This window comes from Medicago sativa, chromosome 5 (genome assembly GCF_051527215.1).
Source record: "Medicago sativa cultivar Bolivia chromosome 5, Bolivia_mono, whole genome shotgun sequence".
NCBI classification, from domain to species: domain Eukaryota; kingdom Viridiplantae; phylum Streptophyta; class Magnoliopsida; order Fabales; family Fabaceae; genus Medicago; species Medicago sativa.
The window spans coordinates 8385858-8408752 of NC_140753.1; the positions used below are offsets into that span (position 1 = coordinate 8385858).

General features: G+C 34.3%; 2 protein-coding genes and 1 long non-coding RNA gene across 3 annotated transcripts; 1 reads left to right on the top strand and 2 right to left on the bottom strand.

The window, feature by feature from the left end:
- Positions 1–10583: 10583 nt before the first annotated feature.
- Positions 10584–13568, bottom strand: LOC146919707 (uncharacterized). Its single transcript, XM_085713131.1, has 2 exons — positions 11651–13568; positions 10584–11476 (listed from the first exon to the last, which is right to left on the bottom strand). Exons 1-2 carry the CDS (start codon positions 13479–13481, stop codon positions 10659–10661), a joined length of 2649 nt encoding a protein of 882 aa, XP_085569257.1. The 5' UTR covers positions 13482–13568; the 3' UTR covers positions 10584–10658.
- Positions 13569–14229: 661 nt separating this feature from the next.
- On the top strand, positions 14230–15458 carry LOC146919708 (uncharacterized). Its single transcript, XR_015011586.1, has 2 exons — positions 14230–14388; positions 14585–15458. It is a non-coding gene; the product is annotated as an uncharacterized LOC146919708 (long non-coding RNA).
- A 1048-nt stretch (positions 15459–16506) lies between these two features.
- Positions 16507–18918, bottom strand: LOC146919709 (putative indole-3-acetic acid-amido synthetase GH3.1). Its single transcript, XM_085713142.1, has 3 exons — positions 18500–18918; positions 18280–18381; positions 16507–18133 (listed from the first exon to the last, which is right to left on the bottom strand). Exons 1-3 carry the CDS (start codon positions 18820–18822, stop codon positions 16756–16758), a joined length of 1803 nt encoding a protein of 600 aa, XP_085569268.1. The 5' UTR covers positions 18823–18918; the 3' UTR covers positions 16507–16755.
- Positions 18919–22895: the final 3977 nt, after the last annotated feature.

Consider the following 22895-nt stretch of genomic DNA (forward strand, 5'->3'; position numbering starts at 1 on the left):
TTTGTGCTTAGTAGAAAACAGTTTCCCGTTAGACTAATTTTTGCTATTACCATAAATAAGTCACAAGGGCAGACTATTCCCAACGTCGGAATCTATCTTCCACTACATGTTTTCAGTCATGGTCAATTATATGTAACTTTATCAAGATGAGTTTCTCAAAATTCAACAAAAGTTCTCATTAACGAAGGAAAAATAGAAGGAGAAGATAGAGACTCTACGAAAAATGTAGTTTTTAAAGATATTTTTTATCGTAATCATAACAATGTTTCTTTTACATAACATGTCATTTATACATTTATGTTATGATGTATTAATTACTATTAGAATAAACAATAAATGATCATTATTTTATCTTAATTTTATATGCAGACAAACTAAAATATGTTGAGTTCAAAAATAATTTTGTTATATGACTTGACAATATTTTGTTTATAAATCAATATATCAATAATTTTCATTAATATTTAAAAATTTTAATCAAAATTATACAAACAAACATAATAAAATAATCACATGTGTTAGCGCAGTAGAAATAGTCGACACACGGGCCAAGAAAAACGTACTTCAAACTGATAGTGCTCTTCTTTCTTTCCGTTTTGCTCATTCTCACTTCCAAAAATAACTCCAACGTGAGTTAACTCACGTTCGGTAAATCAATCTTAACTTAACCCACGCTGATAACCAACGTGAGTTAACTCATGCTGACCCCAGCGTAAGTTAACTTGCATTAATTTCAGGTCATAACATCAATTCTTGACATAATTGCTTTTTTTTTTGAAGACCTAAACACCACATTCATTCGTTCAATCATTTTCTTCATTCAACCATTTTCAAAATCAATTCTAACTTAAAATACGCAAAATCAAAATCAATTCGTAAACTATTCAAATGTCATAGAAAAATACTCGAATGCGCAAATGCCACAGAAATGTCATTACATTACAATTCATCAAGAGACAAAATGTCATAAAAAAATAAAAAATATATATTAAAAAAACACTAAACAACCATTGACCACTACCCCCTCCCCCCGGACTCTGGCTCTCCCTCCTCCTCCTCCTCCTCCTCCTCCTCTGGACAATATGTAGCTCGGTCATCGGGTGTGTTTCCTCCTAGATCATCATCATCATACTATTATAGTATGGATGTGGGTCGGGATAATGCAACACCTCCTCGGTAATGTCGTAGATGTTCCGCATAACCTGGAGTATGGATGTGGGTTGGGAAGCTCTCTCGTATACTCTTCCTGAATAATGACCTCCTGATTAGGAGGTGGCTCCTCAACAACTTCTGTTGAATGGCTCATCCCCAAATGAAAGACACGGTAGAACCAGGGGCGGACCTGAGCAGGGCAGGGTGTGGCAATAGCCACACCAGCTCAGGCCCAATTATTTTTTTTATGCCCAGCCCATAACTCATTTGGAAACCGTCTTCTGTATTGAAAAAGTGAACAAACAGACAAAGAAAGAAACCTGAGTGCTCTGTTTGGATTTTCTGAAAATACTAGTTTATATAAAATACTAAAGTCAAGGCTGCAACTAGGCAAGTAGCAAAACATGTTGAGGGGTAATTATAATATCATAAATTATTAAGTGCAAATATTTATATTTATTTATTTTAACTTCTATATTGTTTCTTATAAACATTTTCCTTGTATATATGAAATTACTAAACTGAAATTGATAGTAGTAGTTGTTATGAAACATGGCATCCATTGATGAAGGAGAGAAAAACTTATGAAATTCTTTCTATTGATGGAAAATGAAATATTACAATCTGAGAAAGTTTTTTACAATGTGACACCTTAAGCCTATTTATAGGCACTAACTAACTAGTCATTATATGACTAACATATATCTCTAATAGTAGTGAGAGTAATTGAATCATGATATTGAAATTGAATTAAGATAGTGAGAGTAGTAGTGATAATACTTAAATTGAAATTGATTTTAATTTTTAGGGTTTGATTACGAAAATTGATTTTATATTGTTTGAAGTTGAAATGGAATTAAGATGTATTGTTTTGTTTGTTGATTTTATAAAAGTGGTGATTTATTGCTCTCAATGTACTTTCTATGAATTCCTCTTACATGTCTTTATTTATATTGATTGATATCGCAATAATCTAATATTTTGTGTGTTGTATAATTGAATTAGGATGAAGAATTTTTTTTTTCAATTATGCCTATAGACAAAGTTAGTAGTAGTGAGAGTAACAAAGTCATCGACTTTGCCCCACTGATATTGGAAGTCCAGATCCGCCCCTGGGTAGAACCAAGCTGCGGGAACACACGACTTTAGGGGATTTCTTTTAGTATTAAATATAATACCGTAAAAATATGCTTGAAATTAAACCTACTCAATCCAACGACCACATACCACTGATGTGGTTGACTGCATGAATGCCACTAATCAAAATATATAATAATTGGCCAAAAAAAAAGGATTGAGATATTGGAGTGCTCTCCATGCAATGTATCAAGCAGGTTATCGGAAACTTGAATATGTATCATGGTCCCCAACCATTTCAATTTAGAAAATTACAAAATGGACAGTGGAAAGTTACTATAAATCCCTTCATCTTTTCGATGGACCTAAATCAAGAGAGCTTGTTTTTCATATAATTCTAATGAAGAGACAAATAAAAGGTAAAGCGACAAGAACTGGTGAAGGTGCTTTCGTCCGAGGCAAACCAACGGAGACAAACAACATAGATATGTAACAAAAGACAATAATACGTATACAAGTGGTCCATTCATCATTCTCTTTAGATAAGGTCTGAATTTTTTAGAATTTAACCTTTTTAATTCAGCCCAAATAGTTAATTCCTCTATTATTGAAAGTTACTCTAAGCTACCTTGCTGCCCCAAAAAAAGTGAAATTTACCATCATTAGGTGTATTAATTTTCTTACATATGTGATTTGTATATCAATATTATAGGACAAATTGAAATAGAAACTTTTTTTAAAGAAGCAAAAAGATTAGTAATCCCATTAATCAATACTACATGATTAAGAGCACCATCTGTTTACAATGTAAACAAGACTAACAATTTTTACCAAAAAATGAAATATAAGAAATATTAAGCCAAGATAATATCATCACCCGTCAAACAAATAGCCAACATACATTTGCTAAAGAGAGACAATTGGAATAAGATGTAATTGTAAATATTATAGATAATTGTTTTCAACTTATTCAATTAATTTTCTTTCAAAAGAAAACTTATTCAATTAATTTGAATTATATTTAAATTTCCAAAAACATGTCTATATATGTACTGAGTTTGATGATGATATTATTTTTTTTTTTTTTGGTAAAAAAACATTAATCTTGGGTGGGAGGGGAGTTGAACCCAGGAACCATGGGAGGATCAACAAAAATTGCAACTGCTAGAGTATATCTGCAAGCTTGATATTATACCGGTAATAATATAATAAAATCGTCTCCATAAATATAATTCGGTTGGTATAAACATCACATTATATATACATAGATTAGGGTTTCAACTTTGCATTCTCACTTATTCCCTTTCAAAAAGGTGAATTTCTAAACCTACTTGAACAAAAAATAAAATCTTAGAGTAGCTAGTAAATGGTAACAATAATAAAAAATCAAAATTATAGTAAAAAATAATAAATCAAAATTAAACAATCCTTGTTAGTTTTTTATCCAGTTTTTCACACTTTTATTTATCTTTTTAACGTGAACTTGGAATTTTCATGTTCAAATTTATAGAGTCCAGAAAAAAAATATGTTCAAAAATATATATGATTGACAATGGCACAGGTGACAAAGGGATTATTGATGAGGCCTTCACTAGACAGGAAAATGGATTTCATTGGAATTGTCTCAATTGTTACATCTCAATCAACAACTCAATATCCTCTCTTTTTTATAATTTTTTTCTCTCAGTTTAGTGTTTTAGAGGTGGCAATTAAGAAAAATTGATAGAATTTCAATAGAGAGAATTTATTCGCCAGAAAAAACATTCAAATATTTTACTTTAATGGCTTATAATCACTTTTAAGTTTTAAATACTAATTCTTACCACCAACAACTATATAAGCGTTTAGTAGTATGATATTTTGCCTCCCTTTGAGGCGAAGTATTTTCTTTTCTACCACTGAATTATGCATGTTTGGATATAGATCCAATAGAATGGAATAAGTTAGTTAAATTTTTTTTCAAATGATGTTATGTAGTTTTATTCCATTATACGCTATCCAACCATTTAAAACATATATTTGAGCCATATATTATATTATTGAAACAATGTTCAGTTTAGGAGCGAAGTCTACAACATCGATCTAAGGGTAAGACGATCAAAGTCCTCGTAGTTGAGATAGCGATCGATCTAAGGGTAAGACGATCAAAGTCCTCGTAGTTGAGATAGCGATACTTAATTGAATTTTGCTCTCCACTCATCACATTTTGCTCCCACCCTGTAGTCCTTCCATATTTACCCTTGCGCATGTTAACTAACGCAAGTGTAAATGTATGCGTTAGTTAACATGCGTTGCGCAACTTAAGTAACGCAAGTGTTAAAACACTGCGTGAGTTAACTTGCGCACTCATTAAGCACTGTGTGAGTTAACTCACGCACCCATCACGCACCCAATTACACATGTGTGAGTTAACTCACGCACACTCTGTGCATACAACCAGAAGAGGCAGAAACCTCTTTTTTCCCTATTTTTTCAATCCTTCTTTCATACATTCATTCAAGAATAGAATTTTCATCATTCATTCAATAATACATTCAATCAAGAGCAACTCATAATTATATTACGAAAAATAACGGAATAAAATAAGTGAATAACATAACGGATAATGTCATAAAAATGCTAAAAAGCGCAAGTGTAATAGGATTACAACCAAATCCAACAAAATGTCAAACAAAAAAAAAACTACACAAGTCATAAAACATAAAAGCTACACAAGTCATGCTGGTCCATCTCGTGGACTCCTACTCCTCCTCCGCGGAGTCGGCACCTGCTCCAGCATGCTCCACTCAGACTGTATGCCCTGCATGATGCGAAGAACCTCTGGATTACCAAACACATCTGGATGCCCAATTGCACTGTCCACTCTAGCCCTGATGTTGCTGATGATCTGGTATGGGTCGGGAGGATGTCTGGCCCACTGCTGCTCAACAAGAACCTCCTCGTAAGCAGGGACAGGGCGAGGAGGGGCATCAGCTGCGTAGTCAGGAATGGCCGCAGGGGGGTGCACAATAGGATGTGATACTCTAACGAACCATTTCATGTACCCCTTAGTATGAGCCCACGGCTGGTTATCCGGAACCAGATGACCCCTCTGCTGATGGTTGAGGACATGTAGAGCAAACTCAGTGAAGGCCTGGGCCACATCATCCACCGCAAAAAGCTGAATGTCTGTAGGAGGCCTGGGAATTCTCTGGACATACCCGTACTGCCTAATAACCCGCTCTGGCAAGTGACGGACCATCCTGTCTCTGCCGGCCATGATCCATCCTGAGTACCAGCATATATCCTGAAAGGGCGTGATGTGTCGTCGTCTCTCGTACGACATCCAGGTGACACGAGAAAGGTCCATCGAATCGATGGCAGCTCTGTAGTGACGAGGATCAGTAAAGCCCCTTTGAGGTTTCCATTGACTCACAAGCAGGGAAACAGTAGGGTCGTAGGCATCATCATCAATCCTCGGAATGATGTTCGAGAAGTGCGCCAAAGTCCATCCCTGCAAACACAAAGAAACAAATATTTATATCACCGCAAGAATTATACAAACAACTAAACATTTACGATCCAACAAGTAAAAAAGAAGAAAAACAATTATTACCACAAGCAATGTCATGTAACCGCCAATAGAGGCCACAGATGAGTCGGAGGTAAGAGATAGCTACTCATATAGGAAAGCAAGTCTCATCCCACCCCATGACCAGCTGTCCAACTTGTCCATATCTTGCAGCGCAAGCAGCCAAATCATATTAATGTTTTTGCGATTCTTGGCGGAAAAAATGGTCCAGCCAAGCAAAAGCAACAGAAACGCCTTAACGCAGGCTAATCTAACTACAGCTCGCTCGTTCTCCTCCTCAACTGTGTCAACCTCAAGAAACTGATTACACCTATTCAAGAGCTCCTTATATCGCCTCTTCAGTACACCAAAACTGATGTGAGAACCACTCTGTTTTATCAGCTCCTTAGCGGCATCCTCCTCTGTAAACAGTAGGTCCGTCTGCATCATCTCTAACCCCTCCTCACGGGTTAACTCTCTATCAGGAAGGAGTCTCCAAGTGATGGGAATTCCTAGGAGACATGCCACATCATCTAGTGTGATGGTCATCTCTCCAACCGGTAGATGGAAGCTGCTGGTCTCCTCATGACATCTCTATGTCATCGCACAAACGAACCCGTGAGATATGTTCTCGTACCCACTACTCAGGAGGGGAGTCAGACCAGACATATTCACTTCATCCCAAAACCACTGATTTTGTTCCCCCAGAATAGGCAATGCCAAATTTTTAATGCTCAGCTTCTTCCCGTGCGAGATACCTTTCACCCTATGTTTTCTTCGAAACTGAAATACAAAAACAAAACACAACAAACAATAAGTCGTTAAATAAATAATAAGTAAAACAAACATTAAATATATGCTAACATAAATGTTAATTCTAACATTAAATAAGTAAAATAATAATTAGAATAAGTTGTATAAATAGTAAAAGAAGTAAAATAAACAATGAGTAAGAATAACATAGACATTTAACAACATTAATTATTTTAATTGAATTTCAAAACAAAAAATAAGTAAAATAAACATTAAATTATACTTACATTGGCATCAACCCATATCTTACATGCCACATGTCCACCAAAGTTAGGTAAAAGCGTGAGATCAGAAGGCCCCCTGCATAGCCGTCCGGACCAGCCTCGAACACCACCCTCGGCACCCCCTGAAAATGAGGCTCGGGCTGCTCAGGCTGCTAAGGCTGCTCAGGCTCATCATTCTGCTGAGGCTCCTCAATAACAGGCGGCTCCTCAACAGCAGGCTCCTCAATAACAAACTGGTACTGGTGAGGCTGAGGCTCCTGAAACTGATACGCATCATGCGGCTACCGATAGACCTTATAATGTTGCTGATACTGCGTCGGGTCCATAGTCTGGGATGGACCTGTCTGCGACGTTGACCCCCCTGCAGCATCATCTCTAGCAAGTATCGTTCCCCCACCTCTCCCTCGACCAGCCATAGGAGGGCGTAATGCTTCTTTCTCCCTCCGTGCACTACTAGTAGGGGCCATCATCCCTGCCCTAAGTCTGTCACTCCTACCCTAAGTCTAACAAAACACAAATTCAATATACATTTTCACACGCACATTGTGTCATTTCCAACAATTCAACAACAACACTAAAATTCCAACAATGTCATTTCAATCCGTAAACTACCACATTGCAGTCAAACATGTTATAATCAAAATTAACAAACCATATGTTAACTAATTTGATAAGTCACAATCCAAAAAAACAAAATAATTACCATTGAGACATTTTACCAAACACATGGTGTGCAATTTTCAAACAACTACCTTAATCTAACAATTTGTAGACCCTAAACTACCACATTCTACTCTAAACAACTTCTAAACAACAATTCCTAAGTTAATTCGTCACTAACAATCATCAAAACTAACATGCAAACCAAATATATAAAAACCTAAAAATGTCATATTTCTTCAAAAAAAAACTAAAATTTCTACAATTTAAATGCAATTAAGTATGTTAATCATCACTTACTTGATAATGTGGGAGAAATTGGCTTTGAATGGCGCAAGAATGATGAAAATCGGATATGGGGGGAAAATTTTCGAAGTTGGGAAGTTGGAGAAATGAGGGAAATGTGCTTCTGTGTTGGTGTTATATGACTTAACTAACGCTGCGCAAGTTAACTCACGCAGCGCATGTTAAGTCACGTATACAATATAACTTGCGCAAGTTAAGTTGCGCAGCGTGACTTAACTTGCGCAGGGGTAAAAATGGAAGGGCTGCAGGGTGCGAGTGATTTGTGCTGGGTGGAGAGCAAAAATCTACTTAATTAGCCTACTATGATTTAGGTATACAAAAGACCATTAGTAGGCTAAATATAAGCGGTTTAGGCCCAATTCACACTAATACAAGAAAATTGTTCATTATATACACCCATATGGTTTGCTATCAGACACCAAGAACTAACAAAAATATCCACAACATCGGTTAACTACCGTCAAGTAATTTTACCGGTCCAAAAAATGCAAAACGATATTTAACTACCGTTTTGTGACGAACGACATTTAACCGGTGTTCAACCAACTATAGTTGCAAAATTGAGCAATTATAGGGTGCCTAAATAGCAACTTTCTAATACAAAAAACTTATTATTTACGGTTACACAAGGCCCTTTGATTTATTTAAAAAAAAAGTTGTCTTTGCTCTTATAATAATAATGCAATTATGTGACATTTTTGGTTCATCTTAAGAGTGATATAGAATTATAATTTTCTGTAAAAATAAATTTTTAATACATGAGTGATCATTTTTTTTTGTAGAACTTGCTACTTTTATTTTAATTTCTCTTATATAAAAATGCCTCATGTTATAACCCACTTTAGGCTTCAAAACATTTAGAGCAGTCATTGGAGGAGTTCAAATAAACTAATATATGCATTTCTTTTAATACTACATCTGATCCATTTTATAAGAGACAAATGTGTCAACAAAATTTGATGTGTATGGTTCATAATATGTACCAAATACATCAACTTTTATTGACACTAATCAAAATAATTTATTTGTTTTCTACTATTTAGTTATAAAATGATTAAAGACAAAATGAATGATTTTGATGAGTGTCAATTCATCATGGATAACAATACCAATTTTTCTTTGATGGGTAAGTAAAAACTTGCCATAATAATTCATTAAAACGACATTACAAACACTCACTAGTCTTTTCTTAATTTACTTCAATTAAACCACTCAATGATGTAATTTTTTCAAGTTAAATACTTTTGTTTAGAGGGAAACCAATGTTAAATAGTACTTTTTTTTCCTACTAAAAGCAATGTTAAATACTTAAACATCTCTATAAATATCAACATGATAAGATAAGATATGATTCAAATTTGTTTTGAAAGGATAAGATATCATTTAATGTGTACTCAAAAAAATATATGATTTAATATGTGTGCAAAAATGTTCTCCACAGTATATACAGAAATAAATATTTTTGGTTTGTTTTACGTTAATGGATACTTCTTTTCTTTTTTTGTTTTTTCATTTATAAAATGGATACTTCTTGATATGACCGTATTTCCTTTTATTTGGATCTTTTCTTGTCTGTTTCTATATCAATCAGATATCTATTTCTTTTATGTGTAATATTGATAATGCAGTTGGACGCCACATCAAATTGCAGAAGGGTGATATCACCCACAATAGAGCATTAGACTCAGAAACAAATTCACAGTCAAGTTGAGATCCCCTAAAAACAAGTATGTGGTGATAACACGCATCCTACATTTTCTATGCCTAGTTAATTTCATGGACACATATGATATTGTTGGGGAGTTGACGTGGGACTAAATACACGTTTAATTTTATTTAAAGGGATTTGAATACAAACATTTACAATTTTTTTTAAGGGATTTGAGTTAAGAGTTATGAATATGAAGTTGGGTATTTAAGGTTTCAAGTTCTAATAAGTAGAAAAAATCAATGTAACAACTAACATACAACATTTATCCTTTAATAAAAAATCTAGTAATCACCGATAATTGTTTTAGGCTACATGTTAAAAGGGTTTAATACATATGGTTTTAGTCTAAAAATTGAAATGACATGCAAGATCAAACTCTTAAAAGACCGGTTACCTTTAACCTTTTGTTAAAAAGTCCTTGTATATATAATTCAAAGCATTTAATCTGTAAATACCTAATATAGAGTAGCTTAATTTTATTGGACTAACTTAATTTGTGGTTTTCTAGATGTAAAAATGATCTCATTTTTAGAGCACTGTCTAATATTATTCCATTTTGCCTTTTTTAGCTTAATTTTCTACTTTCGTTCTACTTAATTACATCAGATGAGGTAAAGAGAAAGTGAGAGATGTTAGTTAAAAAGGGTTCCAAAAGTAATCTTTTTTTATGGTTACTTACCAAAAGTAATCTAAAATAACAGAGTATTCATTGCAAAATAATATTAAGGCTGTCAAATGCCTTCCATCACGCTGCCACCACGCACTAAACCGTCTTCACCACTGCGTTATAAGGCTTTTTTTCCTGTCTGCCCTAGTTGTGAAATTTATATACCAATATGCCCTACTTGAAAAAAAAAACACCAAAGTGCCCTAGTTAAGTTGAACTGGTACGAGTACGCCATTTCATTTGGCGGACTTGTGGACATGAGTATGCCATTTCAAATGGCGGACTCGTGAAGCTTTTTTAACTTCTTTTTTTTTCGTTTTTTCTTTTTTTTTTTTTGGTTGTTTTATATTATTTATTTATTTTATCAATTTTAATTAACATAAAAACATATATTTAAAATATGGAAAAAAAAATCTAATAAAATGCTTAGTAAAATATTACAATAATATTTATTACATTAAAAGATAGTACAATATAATATCAATTACACAAAAATAACTAGTTTTGTCTAGTAAGAGGACAATTTTTTCGTGAGTGTCCGGTCTCACGACACATTCCACATTTTCTTGGATTTCTTTCCACCGCGTCCATTTCAGTCATAATGCGAGTACTATTTGGACGACCTTTTTTCACTCTTCGCATTGTCTCATCGTGGCAGAGAGTTTCCCCTTCGTATGGGATCCAATATGAAGGGTGTTGAATTACTTCGAACCTGGTATTGTACACGTTGAATACATGATCACTGCTATAAACTGGATGGATATATCTTCGATAGTCATGATTAAAACTAGAACAAGCAGCTATGACATGTGAACAAGGCATATGGAAAGCCTGAAATTTCCCACAATCACACCACTCTGCATGCAAGTCGACCTTGAAAGTTCCCTTTGGCCTTCCCTCCTTGTGGTCGACAGTTTCGCGGACAGAAAAAGTATGCATTTCTCGATCAAACTGATTGACTTCGTGAGTGTGGGACTTAATCACTTCGGCTTTAAGTGTGTTCATGCAATGCTCGGTGTAAGCTTGATTAGTCTTTAACCTGATATTCGCGTTCTCTCCTCGCTCTGCAAAAAGTGATGCAAGCCTATAATAGGTTGACTTGACCAAAGCAGTTTTAGGGAGGTTGCGAATACCCTTGAACACATTGTTCATCGACTCTGCAAGGTTAGAGGTCATGTGACCCCAGCGTACACCTTTGTCATATGCCTGTGTCCATTTTTCCTTGGGTATTTTGTCTAGCCATTTCACAGCTTCTTCGTTTTCCCCTCGGATTTTGTTGCGGTAATATTTGAATGTAGGCTCGTTCAATGCATAACCTACATTGCAAAATTATTATAATAATAATAATAATAATAATAATAATAATAATAATAATAATAATAATAATAATAATAATAATAATAATAATAATAATAATAATAATAATAATAATAATTAGATAAGTTATAAAAAAAATGTAGAATTCATGATAATAAGAGTGTGATTATTACCCATATTGACAACTTGCTTTCGAAGTTCTCCATCTCTGATCGCCCGCATAAAATTCTGTGCAATGTGCCGGATACAGTACACATGGGTTGTTGGAGTATCGTGCCAACCATTTTGCGGATCATTGTATGCGCTTTTTATTGATTCATGCCTATCTGAAATCAAGCAAATATCTCTTTGTGGTGTGACGTGCCTTCTCAAATGTTTCAGAAAGAAACTCCAGGCATCCTTTGTCTCACCTTCCACAAGTGCAAAGGCGATGGGAAAGATATGGTTTTCACCATCTTGTGCAACAGCCAACAACAAAGTACCTTTGTACTTACCATATAACCATGTACCGTCAACTTGGACAATTGGTTTGCAAAAATTAAAACCGACTATGCATGGATGAAAAGCCCAGAAGAGACGATGGAAGATCTTGTGCGTTTCCAACACTTGACCATTGAATTTGTAAGGTTTAGGTTCCAAAACAATGACAGTTTCTGGAAGATATTGTTTCATGGCTGACAACCATTGTGGAAGTTCATTATATGACTTCTCCCAATTCCCATACACATCTTCTATTGCTTTGTTTTTTGCTAACCATGCCTTCCTATAAGTCGTGGTGTAATTGAACTTTTCTGTGATGTGTGCAATTATAGTCTTCACTTTGATCGACGGGTCTTTGCTAACTAGGGACTTAGTGCTCTGAGATATGAGACTAGAGTCTAGTTGGCGATGATCTTGTAACAAGGCGGTGGATGTGCAAATGTGTGGAGCATCGATAGTTGAAATCTTCCACATGTCATTCCTTTTCCAAAACGAGGCCCTCAATTTGAAGGGACACTGTGAATTTACACATTTAATGACAAACCTTGTGGTGTCAGATTTCAAAACAATATAATCCCACGCATGTTTGATATGGTATTGTTTGATTGAAAACACACATTCTTCCTTGTTGTGAAACAAACTCCCTTTCTCAATATTTGCACCTGTTGAAATTGACGGTGTGTGACGATCAGCATATTGGTCAAGAGTTGTAAAGTCTATGTTACGCATGTGGATTGGCGGATTATATGATTCTGTTGTTGGAAGGAATGGTTCGGCGGATGGTGTGTCTTCTTCATCTGATGGCTCATCCAGCACGTCTTCTTCATCGTCATTGTTATCGCCGACATCTTCTTGTCTAATGTTTGGATCACTGTTGAATAAGAAATGGAATGGTTCTTCTTGGTGGTCGTATGAGTCATCGTGTTGAGGAATGGATGACTCATGTTGTTGGGAGTATGGTGGAGGTTGTGACGACGATGATGGTTCATACGTGAATGGTGGTTCATACATGATTGGTGGATCATATTGTGTTAGGTTTGCATCATAAGAGAAATGAGGTTGTTCCACTTCATGACGTTGTCTTGAGCTTGATGGCTGGATTATATCCGCAATCGTAACATATAACTCAATGGAACCTAACGCCGTAAAACCACCATGAGCATGAAACATCAGTTGAACATCTTCATCATCTGTAATATGCAACGGTTCGAACCTATTGCTATTATCTCCAAAAATCAAAGGGTGTCGATAAATGATATTGGATATTGGTAAATGCAATTTTTCTTCTATTCTTTTCTTTAAGTGAGAAAAGGTGCTTTTGCTACTTAATTTGAATGCTTTTGTGTGATCGCTTTCAAAATATACACCATTTTCGTTTCTCTCAATTTTTCCATTGTAATAGACATATACAACTTCATTAGTAGGAGCCATTACAAAAGGAAAGTGAGATGTTGTATCTTTGACACAAGATTTCTCAAGGTTATGTAGACGAAAATTCAAACTGGAGACATTCGAGTGAGCCATTCAACATGGCGCATTTGTGAGGAAAACTCAGAAACAGCCATTCAAAATGGCGGACTTGTGAAGGAAAGTCAGAATACGCCATTTAAAATGGCGTACTTGTGATGAATATTTTCAGAAACTGCCATTCAGTTTGGCGGACTCGTGAAGAATCATCTATGAAACTGCCATTTAAAATGGCGGACTCGTGACTGTTTTGCAGGAAGTGTCAGTGTTCGTCATTGAGAATGGCGCACTCATGAACATGGCATGGCAGAATTCTGCTATAAAATTCAGATTTAGCAGGGGAAATAGTAGTGCATAGTGTATGTTATGAACTGATTTATTGTATTTGTTCACTATAAAATTCAAGTTCAGCAGGAGAAATAGTATTCCTTCACAGATAAAATTCAAATTCAGCAGGAGAAATAGTTATACATAGTGTGCAATGAAGTGATATTTTGTATTTGTTCACTCATAAAGTTCAGACTTAGCAGGAGAAATAGTAATACACTTTGCAGAAGGAAGAGATATCTTGTATTCTTTCACTGATAAAATTCAGACTTAGCAGGAAAAATAGTAAATACAGAGTGTGCAATGGAGGGATATCTTGTATTTGTTCTTTTTTTTGGTCGAAAGGTCTTGTATTTGTTCACTCAATATAAAAAATGTACCTATGATGTTTTCCTCAAAAAAAAATGTACCTGTGATGTTTGTTAATTTATTTGATCATTAATGTACTATAAATCTCATCCACCACTTATAAATACTCAGCACCATTCCAATTCACCACAACACTTCTTCCCTCTCTCATATAACTCTGTAACATCTCAACATAACTTCTTCACTCTAAAATCATATTAGTATTTTTTAAGTAATGGAAGGTTTATGGATGGGAGATGCTCACAGATCATCGCAGCCCTTCAACCAAGTAGTATTTTTTTGGTTACACTTCAACCAAGTAGTATCACTAAATGTTACTAATTTTGCTTTTATAGCATTATTAACTAATATTATTACTACTTGTCAATAAAAAAACTAATATTTTCACTGATAATATTACTGTTTTTCATATAACTAATTATTTGTTTGTATTACTTATTTCTTTTATATTACTTGCTTTGTAGGAGAATGAACACAACAAAATTAGATCTCGAATGCACAAACGTTTATTGCCGCATGATAAACTTATTCCACTCTTAACCAGCGCGGGGTTCGGTTCAATACTAAGTTTTCGTGGATATAGTGTAGACCAAGATTTCATAACTGCTCTGGTCGAAAGGTGGCGACCAGAGACACACACATTCCATTTTCCAACCGGTGAATGCACAGTAACCTTGGAAGATGTCCAACAATGGCACATGCACAAACCAAACCAGCCAAAACTTCTACCCACACCAAAACCCCCAAAACTCACATCATCAATTCTATCCAAACCATACTCCCCAAAACATCTACACAGGTCAAACCTCCCAAAGTCAATTCAATGCAAATCAAACCCCTCAAAATTTCTACACATACCAAACTCCACAAAACCAATTCATCACAAACCAAACACCCCAAAGCTTCTACCCAAACCAAACCCCGCAAACCTTCTATGCAAACCGAACACCTTTCGACCATCGTTTTACACAACAAACCCAACCACATAATAACTTTACACCGACATATAATTTTAATTTTTCCAGTCCATCATCAAACGCTACATGGGGCACAGCCGATCACGATTTTCTACGCGAAGTATGGCGTCAAGACGGTACTGAAGTTGAAAGAGGATTTTTTCAGTCATTTAATGGAATGCTTCAAGGAGGCAGTTCTTCAGTGCAATCATCTATGGACAACATACAACCGGAAGAACCACGATATCCTGTTCGTGACATTAGACGTAGAGGATGTGGCACTGACGGACATTTGTAGTTTTTTATTTGTCATAATAATTTTTAATTTTTATGCATTTTATGTTATGTTTTAATGTTAATTAATATAATATTATTTTTGTAATATTTTACTAAGCATTTTATTAGACTTTTTTTTTCCATATTTTTAATTTATGTTTTTATGTTAATTAAAATTGATAAAATAAATAAATAATATAAAACAACCAAAAAAAAAAGAAAAAACGAAAAAAAAAGAAGTTAAAAAAGCTTCACGAGTCCGCCATTTGAAATGGCATACTCATGTCCACAAGTCCGCCAAATGAAATGGCGTACTCGTACCAGTTCAACTTAACTAGGGCACTTTGGTGTTTTTTTTTTCAAGTAGGGCATATTGGTATATAAATTTCACAACTAGGGCAGACAGGAAAAAAAGCCGCGTTATAAAGGTCTTGTGACTCACAAGATATTTCCAAAAACATAATGCCTCAAACAAGAATTTTAATTACTTCATTTTCATAATATTTAATTTTTCATGATAAAATTATCAACCTAGTGCAACAGACAGAATATGTAGCACGTGCACAAGAATACACTCGCATAGAGCCCATTGGAAGAGATCATAGTTGTTTCAAATTTCAAACTTAGTGAGTCATCCCTAGTTATATCATTAAATCTCCTAATGTGTTGGGTCATCCCTAGTTGCAAGAAATATTAGATGGTATAAAAGTTAGTTACTTTTTTATCCAGAAAAGAATTAGTTACATTAGTTGATTGTTTTCATATTAACTATATAAGTCTTGATATGTTATCAATATTCTTGTAATCAATATAATTAATTTGTACAGTAATTTTCTCTTAAGATAGAAATAGAGATAAGGACCCTACCAAAAAATACTTTGATCATTGATTGATCACATCAAGACTTCAACCTTTCTATCAAATCCAAACGCACTAAACATGAGCGGTTTCGATTATATTAGCTTTAATACGTTTTTTTAAAATTCTAAATGTAAAGAGATACATCACTTCTAGATTAAAAACAACCAAACATTTACATCACAACAATTACATCCTGCACCCCCATTTGAAAACCATTGAAGCTAAAGGGCATAAAACTTACTTTTATCAAAGCCGAAACAAAAAGGAAAAATAAAAACATTCAAAAGCAAAAATAGGGAACATACTTTTGATATATCAAATCAACAAAAAATTACACCCCAAATTACACATACTTAATCATAATCTTTGATCTGATACTGATCATAACAACAAGTTAACTACACTTAACACACTAACACACATTTATCTTACATCTCCATCTAGCAAATTTCCCATTTTGCTTTTTATTATTATTACTAACATTATTATAAAGATCTCGTGCTATGCATGCTGCATGCTATACACGTTATTAGACAAATCCTTCAACGACGTCGTTCTGGAGTCCAATGAGGTAGAGAAGGACTAAAATGAACCGAAACCACCCTAGAGTCAAGAAGTTCCATTATAGGAGTGAAACTCACGCACCTAGGAACTTTATACTGATTAATGCTTGCACCACGCGATATTGCATAATCCATTAGTTCCTCAAACGTGCCATTTTTCACCACACGTATCTCTAATGGTCCAATTGAATTATCAGCTACTCTTCCTTGTCTATAAACTGAATTCAATGACTCTTCCATAACCAAACAACATTGATTCAACACTTCTTCTGTTGGAGGATGAGACGAATCCTTCATCAAAAGCTCCCAATAGATAACATAATGTCCAGGAATGGATTTTGTATCAGCAAAACTAGTGTATTCAACAACACTTGTTTTGAACTCTTTCAACAATTCAGAAGCATTTTCAATAGCTTTTTGAAGCTCCGATTCGTCTGTTTTATCCGAATCAATACTCAACAAGACGTTCTTTCGCCTGACGAATTTGAATTGGGGGTCGGAGTTATGAAATCCGGTCACTTGAAGAATATCACCAACTCGGTAACGGCAAAGACCTGAATAAGTTGTGATTATAAGCTCGTAAGATTTACCGATTTCAACATCAGCAAGGTCTACTAGCTTTGGAGGTGAGTCACGTGAGAGGGTTATAGGTGATGAATCATCATGTGGTAAAAATTCAAAGTAACCCATGTTTGGCATAATGGTGTAGGACACTTCATTTGGTTCTGTCATAGGCTTAAGGTTAAGACCAAAATAACATTCAGATGAAGCATACATTGTACATGGTTTTGGAAGGTTACCACTGTAATAATCAAGGGTTGGAATGTATTGAGCCATAGCACCAGTGACAATAACCTCAAGGTACTTTGTGTTAGGCCAGATTCTTGGGATTATACGTTCCCAATTGTCTCCTGAACATTCTTTTGTAACAAAATTAGCGAGTTCGGGATCCGGTTTAAGTATTTTGGACATGCACTGTTTGATAGAAGGATCAGTGATTTTTGGGTTTAGGGTTCCTGTTTCAATGTCATGGACTAATTCAGCCCAGTTGAGCTGAAGGAACCTAATGGCTCGGAGAAGCCCGGAAGCGAAAACCGCTCCGACTCGAAGAACTTCATGGCGCATGATTAGGCCACAAAGCATCTGAGTATACATGCTTTGAAATGAATCCAGACAAAGGATAGCTTCATTTGGACTTGTTAACACATTGTAAGGGTCAAATGGTCTTTTCTTGAACTGTTCACTTTTGTAGTAAGCTGTTAGAACTGGACGTGCCACTAACCCACTTGGAGTTTTTGTTTCTGCTTTGATGAAAAGAAAGTGAAGTGCTTTTCCTTTGTCCAAATCAGGAACATATCTGTTGAACCCAATTAAGAAACAGTATTTAATTAACAAACTAATACTAACTTTTAAAAAAAGCTAAGTTATTACAGTAGTATAATTATCACTACAATATAATAAACTCACGGATATTTTGCTAGTACTATAACAGAAACAACTTACTGGTTCATCACTGGCATGAGTAGGCTGTACAATAACTGACGACGGTCCATTTCTTGATGAATAGTAGGCATCAATTTTCTTTCACCAGCAGATGTTCCTGAACTGTAATTTTCATTCACGTCATTTCATTAATTACACACTCATTATAACATAACTGAAAAACTTACATGAATAAATTAACTAATGAAAAAAATATTAATGAGTATCAATGAATATGAACCTGGTAAGAAACTCTGAGATTGGATGAGAGGACAAGATTGGAGAACGGTCACCGTTAGCAATGCGTTGAATATCAGGTAAAAGATCTTCATAGGTGATAACAGCAACTTTGGATTTGAATGTTTCACGATCAGTGGCACCGTTAAGTCCAAATCGTTTCAAGTACTCAGTTTCTGCGTTTTGTGCAAGAATTTCAGAGAGAACTCTCTCTTGAACTGAGTCAGTGTTATTTGTCATTTCTTCAATGAATTCAAGAGCATTGTTTAGACTCTTTTCATCAACAGAAGAAGGTGGTTCCAAAAGGATTTCAGATTCAACAGCCATGATGAAATGAAATCTCAAAAGAAAACGAAGAAGAGTGAATGAAAGTTGTATGAAACAGAAAGAAAGAGGAAATATGAGAATGAGATGAGAATGAATGAAGAATGCATGAAGGGTGAAGGGGTATTTATAGCCACGTCATCATGGTCCAGTAATAATAGTTAGCCACGTGGACAAGCCGGACCAAATAGAGTACTTTTGGAAGGACGTTGAAGGAGTTAATGGTGAATTAAGGAGACAAAAAATTAAAAGCAATTGTTATTGTGAACATCAAAGGGAGACATGTGGGACCAGAAACACGTAGAGATGAAGGGATTGTGGCCGACAGGTAGGGTCCACATGTGTTGCCATGTCAGCATAAAATTGTCTTAGGCTAAGTCGTCACGGCCATTTCGTTGCAGGGTTTGGTACCCTTTGAAAGTGATATGTGCCGGCTTAAAGAATTATCGTAGCCCATTTGGTTTAGGCAAGGGACAGGCCAAAGTTAATTAAGTTTAGAGTTGTTACGGCAAATAAAGAATAATTGCTGTAAATGAAAAAACATTGTGTTTTTCTTCTTCTTAACAGAATATACATTCATTAGTGTAGTTTGTTTTTTATTTTTATTTTAAAATTCGTGAGTGTTGTTTATTCCATAAAATGTGTGGTTTTAGTTATAAAATTTACAATTACATAGTATGGCATTCATGGTTCAATATAGGATAAGCTTTGAGGTAAAATTTCAACCTAATCTTATTCAAATTTATGACAAATGTTGGCTGAGGAACAATCCATCAAAGCTTGAAGTTGTTTGTTACTTAAAAACATTATGACGGTCAAATCAGTATGAGAGTAAAGAATGAGAGGTATTAAGAGGAGGGATAGTGTGTATCTTGAGTTGGAGGTGAAGAATTCCTTTTATAGACTTGGGTGCGGAGCCGTTGGAGCGTTATTGAGAAGTCCCTACTGCATATGGTGTGTCATTAATGTCAATTTGTCGTGTCAAATACTTGCTGTTTGAAGTTTTATGAAATGGGGTATTCTGAGCTAGTCGTCCAGCGGCGATTACATATTGGATAGTGTACAAGGTTGTTGAACAAGATCCTGGCATGTTAGACCTTTGTGCTTTTGAGCCTCATATATTGAGAATTTCGAACCTTGGATCAACCCTGAACATATATAAAGGTACAACTGCTCACAATTTGCTATTGAATGATTTTAAAAAAAATCTTATCAGAACCATCTAATTTAATGCGGTTTAATTTAATTGGTTTATGAATATCCAAATTACAAATTGTAAACTATTTTATTAATTAATACTAAAAAAAGCACAATAAAATCATATGTTTGATATCAAATATGAAATACAATATATTATGAAAAAAATTATATTTAAAAGATTGATTATATTTAAAACAAAAGAAATAGTAAAAAAAAATTGAGTAGACTAACTAATAAGTAATATTTTTTTTTTGAAAGAACTAATAAATAATATTGAAAACCAATGAATAATACTCATATTTATTTTTTGAAGTAATAATCATATATTATTGAATAGTTAATAAGAAAATAGAAAAGTATGGAAATATATGCATGTGGACTTTAGCTTGGTTTCAAATATCAACCAAAATTCCGCTAGATTTCCTGTGACATGCTTGTTGTAATCATCCGTACAAACGTGCTTGTTGTAATCACCAAAGAATTTTTAGCACACGGGTATGCAATTAATGTTTTATTTAGCACACAAATAAAGACGTGAACGTGATAGAGAAACTCAATATTTAGCATTTAATTTTATTAAATACATAATCACGTAAGTCTTTTTTCTTCTTTTTTTTTTGAGCAAAATCACATAAGTCTTGACGTGTTTAAGAAGATATTTTTTTTACAGGTTGACGTGTTTAAAATGTTAATTTCTAGTGAAAGAGATTTGCCAAGAAAAACATTGGATAAAAAAACAAATTAATATTGCGTTAAAAATATAAATATGGTATCTGCTGGTTTTTGGACCAACGTTCCAAAATGAATCATACACAATGCCAAACTTTTGTCCCACCAAATTTTTTATGGTGGTGGGTGATACCTCAATTTGATGTTGTATTTTTACTACTATACCAAACTTTTGTGCTTATATATCCTCTTTTTTACCTATGGGAAGAGTTACTTATTGATTACGAAATAATATATACCAATTAAATGTAGGTGGGGTTTAACATGGGAAAGCAGAATTGTTTCCCACCATGGGAAAGTTTTTTATGACCATTAGATAATGTAAGGAACATAATATTGTCATAGTCTTTCAACACTAGATTATTTTTACGTTGTCTTCCATCATCCTTCTTTTTCCTCCATGTCTCTACTCACCCAACAACAACCTCTCAAATTCCAGCTATTGACCACCACTGACTCCATCTTCATCACGTTGTTCTTAAAACACCCAGTAAATAAAATTAAAGAACAATTAACAAGAGATACCATTGCAGATTTTGTATGATTGTTTTTAACTTAATGTTTTCTTCATTAATGTTCGATTTTGTTTTCCTATGAACAAACAAGATTCTGAGTGTTATAATCCAAAAGTCATATAATTATTTCATGAAACACAACAAAATTTATTTTCGATTTTTTACTTAATTTTTTGTTGAACAATTAAGTTACAAACAAAACAAGTTAATTCATAGGAAAACAAAATCAAAACCATTGCCGTGAGCAACTTTTGATGTTTGTTTTTAACTTGATTTTTTGTTCATTAATGTTCCCACACTTTTTTATTCTTAGAATTGGTGATTTTTATTTGCATGTGTTTTAAGGTTCTTGCAAAAAAGGCCAAGAATCAATGTGTTTTTGAGTTTATGAATGTTACCTGGAAAGGCTATGGTAAAACATGGATTTCAGATCTCTGCAAAATTTTGGTATTCATGGGTTGAAGACAATATGAAAGAGAAAGAAAAAAAATATAATACAGGCAGTCTATTATAAAATATGTACACCTAATTAATCTAATGGTCATAAAAAACTTTCCCATGGTGGGAAACAATTCCCCTTTCCCATGTTAAACCCCGCCTTAAATGTATGTTACAAAAAAGATTTAGTATTTGTTTGGAACTACAATGGATTCCGTTCAAACACACACCAGAAGCAAAACACACAGTAGAATGTTGAGTGTTTGGAATTGAAACAAAGAAAAAATTATTAAGAGAATAGTTTAATTACGTACGTATAACTTATAAGGATATGAAGAAGAATCATTGAAGAAGAATTTTTTTTTAAAAAAGTGCTACGTATAGTTAAGGAATAGTTACGGTCATAATCACCATATAATAGTAGTAAAATAAAAGCATCTCGTTCCAGTTGTCTCATGAATGGTGACGCAATAAGGATATGAATCATTACTGCTTTCTAATTTGATTGGTTAGAATTTAGAAATCGAAGTTTTTTTACACGGTCAATGTCACAAGTGGTGACACTCAAACTCAAATATCCAAAGGAGTAGGTGAAATTGTTGTGAGTTGGCCTTTACCATGACATTGTTTTCTGCACCCTCTTGGAGTAATAGTAATACTATATTTTTATAATACACCACACCAATATTAGAATGAAGTCAAGTCATGAACAATGATACTCCTATCCTTGACGTCAAAAAATAGTAAATAGTAAAAATTATAGTAATATCCTTCTTGGCTTTTAACCAGGGAGAAATTCTTCTGTGGACTAAGACCAAGAATTTTAGTTTGGTCACACACAAAGAGAGAAGAGAGAAGAGAGAAGAGAGAGCATATGTAGAAGAGAGAAGAGAAGAGAGAGAAGGAATAAAACTTATGTGTGTGACTAAACCAAAATTCTTAGTCATGGTCCACACAAGTGTTTCTCTTTAACCAGGTCCAAGTCCATAATGTGACTTTCACAACATATAACACCAAAGAAATCAAAAGGAGCACACTAAAGTTAATTTTTACTACGCATACTCCAAATTGATCAAATCACATCATGCCAACCAGGCAACAAGTCCGAATCATCTTTTTACCCATCACATTATGTAAAGTGTAAAAACAATTTTTATCTTTTCTATATATAAGCAAATACTAAATAAATACATA

Coding starts and splice junctions, on each gene's coding strand:
- LOC146919707 (XM_085713131.1), bottom strand. CDS start 13,481: ATGGCTCACTCGAATGTCTCCAGTTTGAATTTTCGTCTACATAACCTT. Junction 11,477..11,650: donor AAAGCAAGTTGTCAATATGG/GTAATAATCACA, acceptor TTTGCAATGTAG/GTTATGCATTGAACGAGCCT.
- LOC146919709 (XM_085713142.1), bottom strand. CDS start 18,822: ATGGCTGTTGAATCTGAAATCCTTTTGGAACCACCTTCTTCTGTTGAT. Junction 18,382..18,499: donor ATCTCAGAGTTTCTTACCAG/GTTCATATTCAT, acceptor TGAAAATTACAG/TTCAGGAACATCTGCTGGTG. Junction 18,134..18,279: donor CTCATGCCAGTGATGAACCA/GTAAGTTGTTTC, acceptor TGGGTTCAACAG/ATATGTTCCTGATTTGGACA.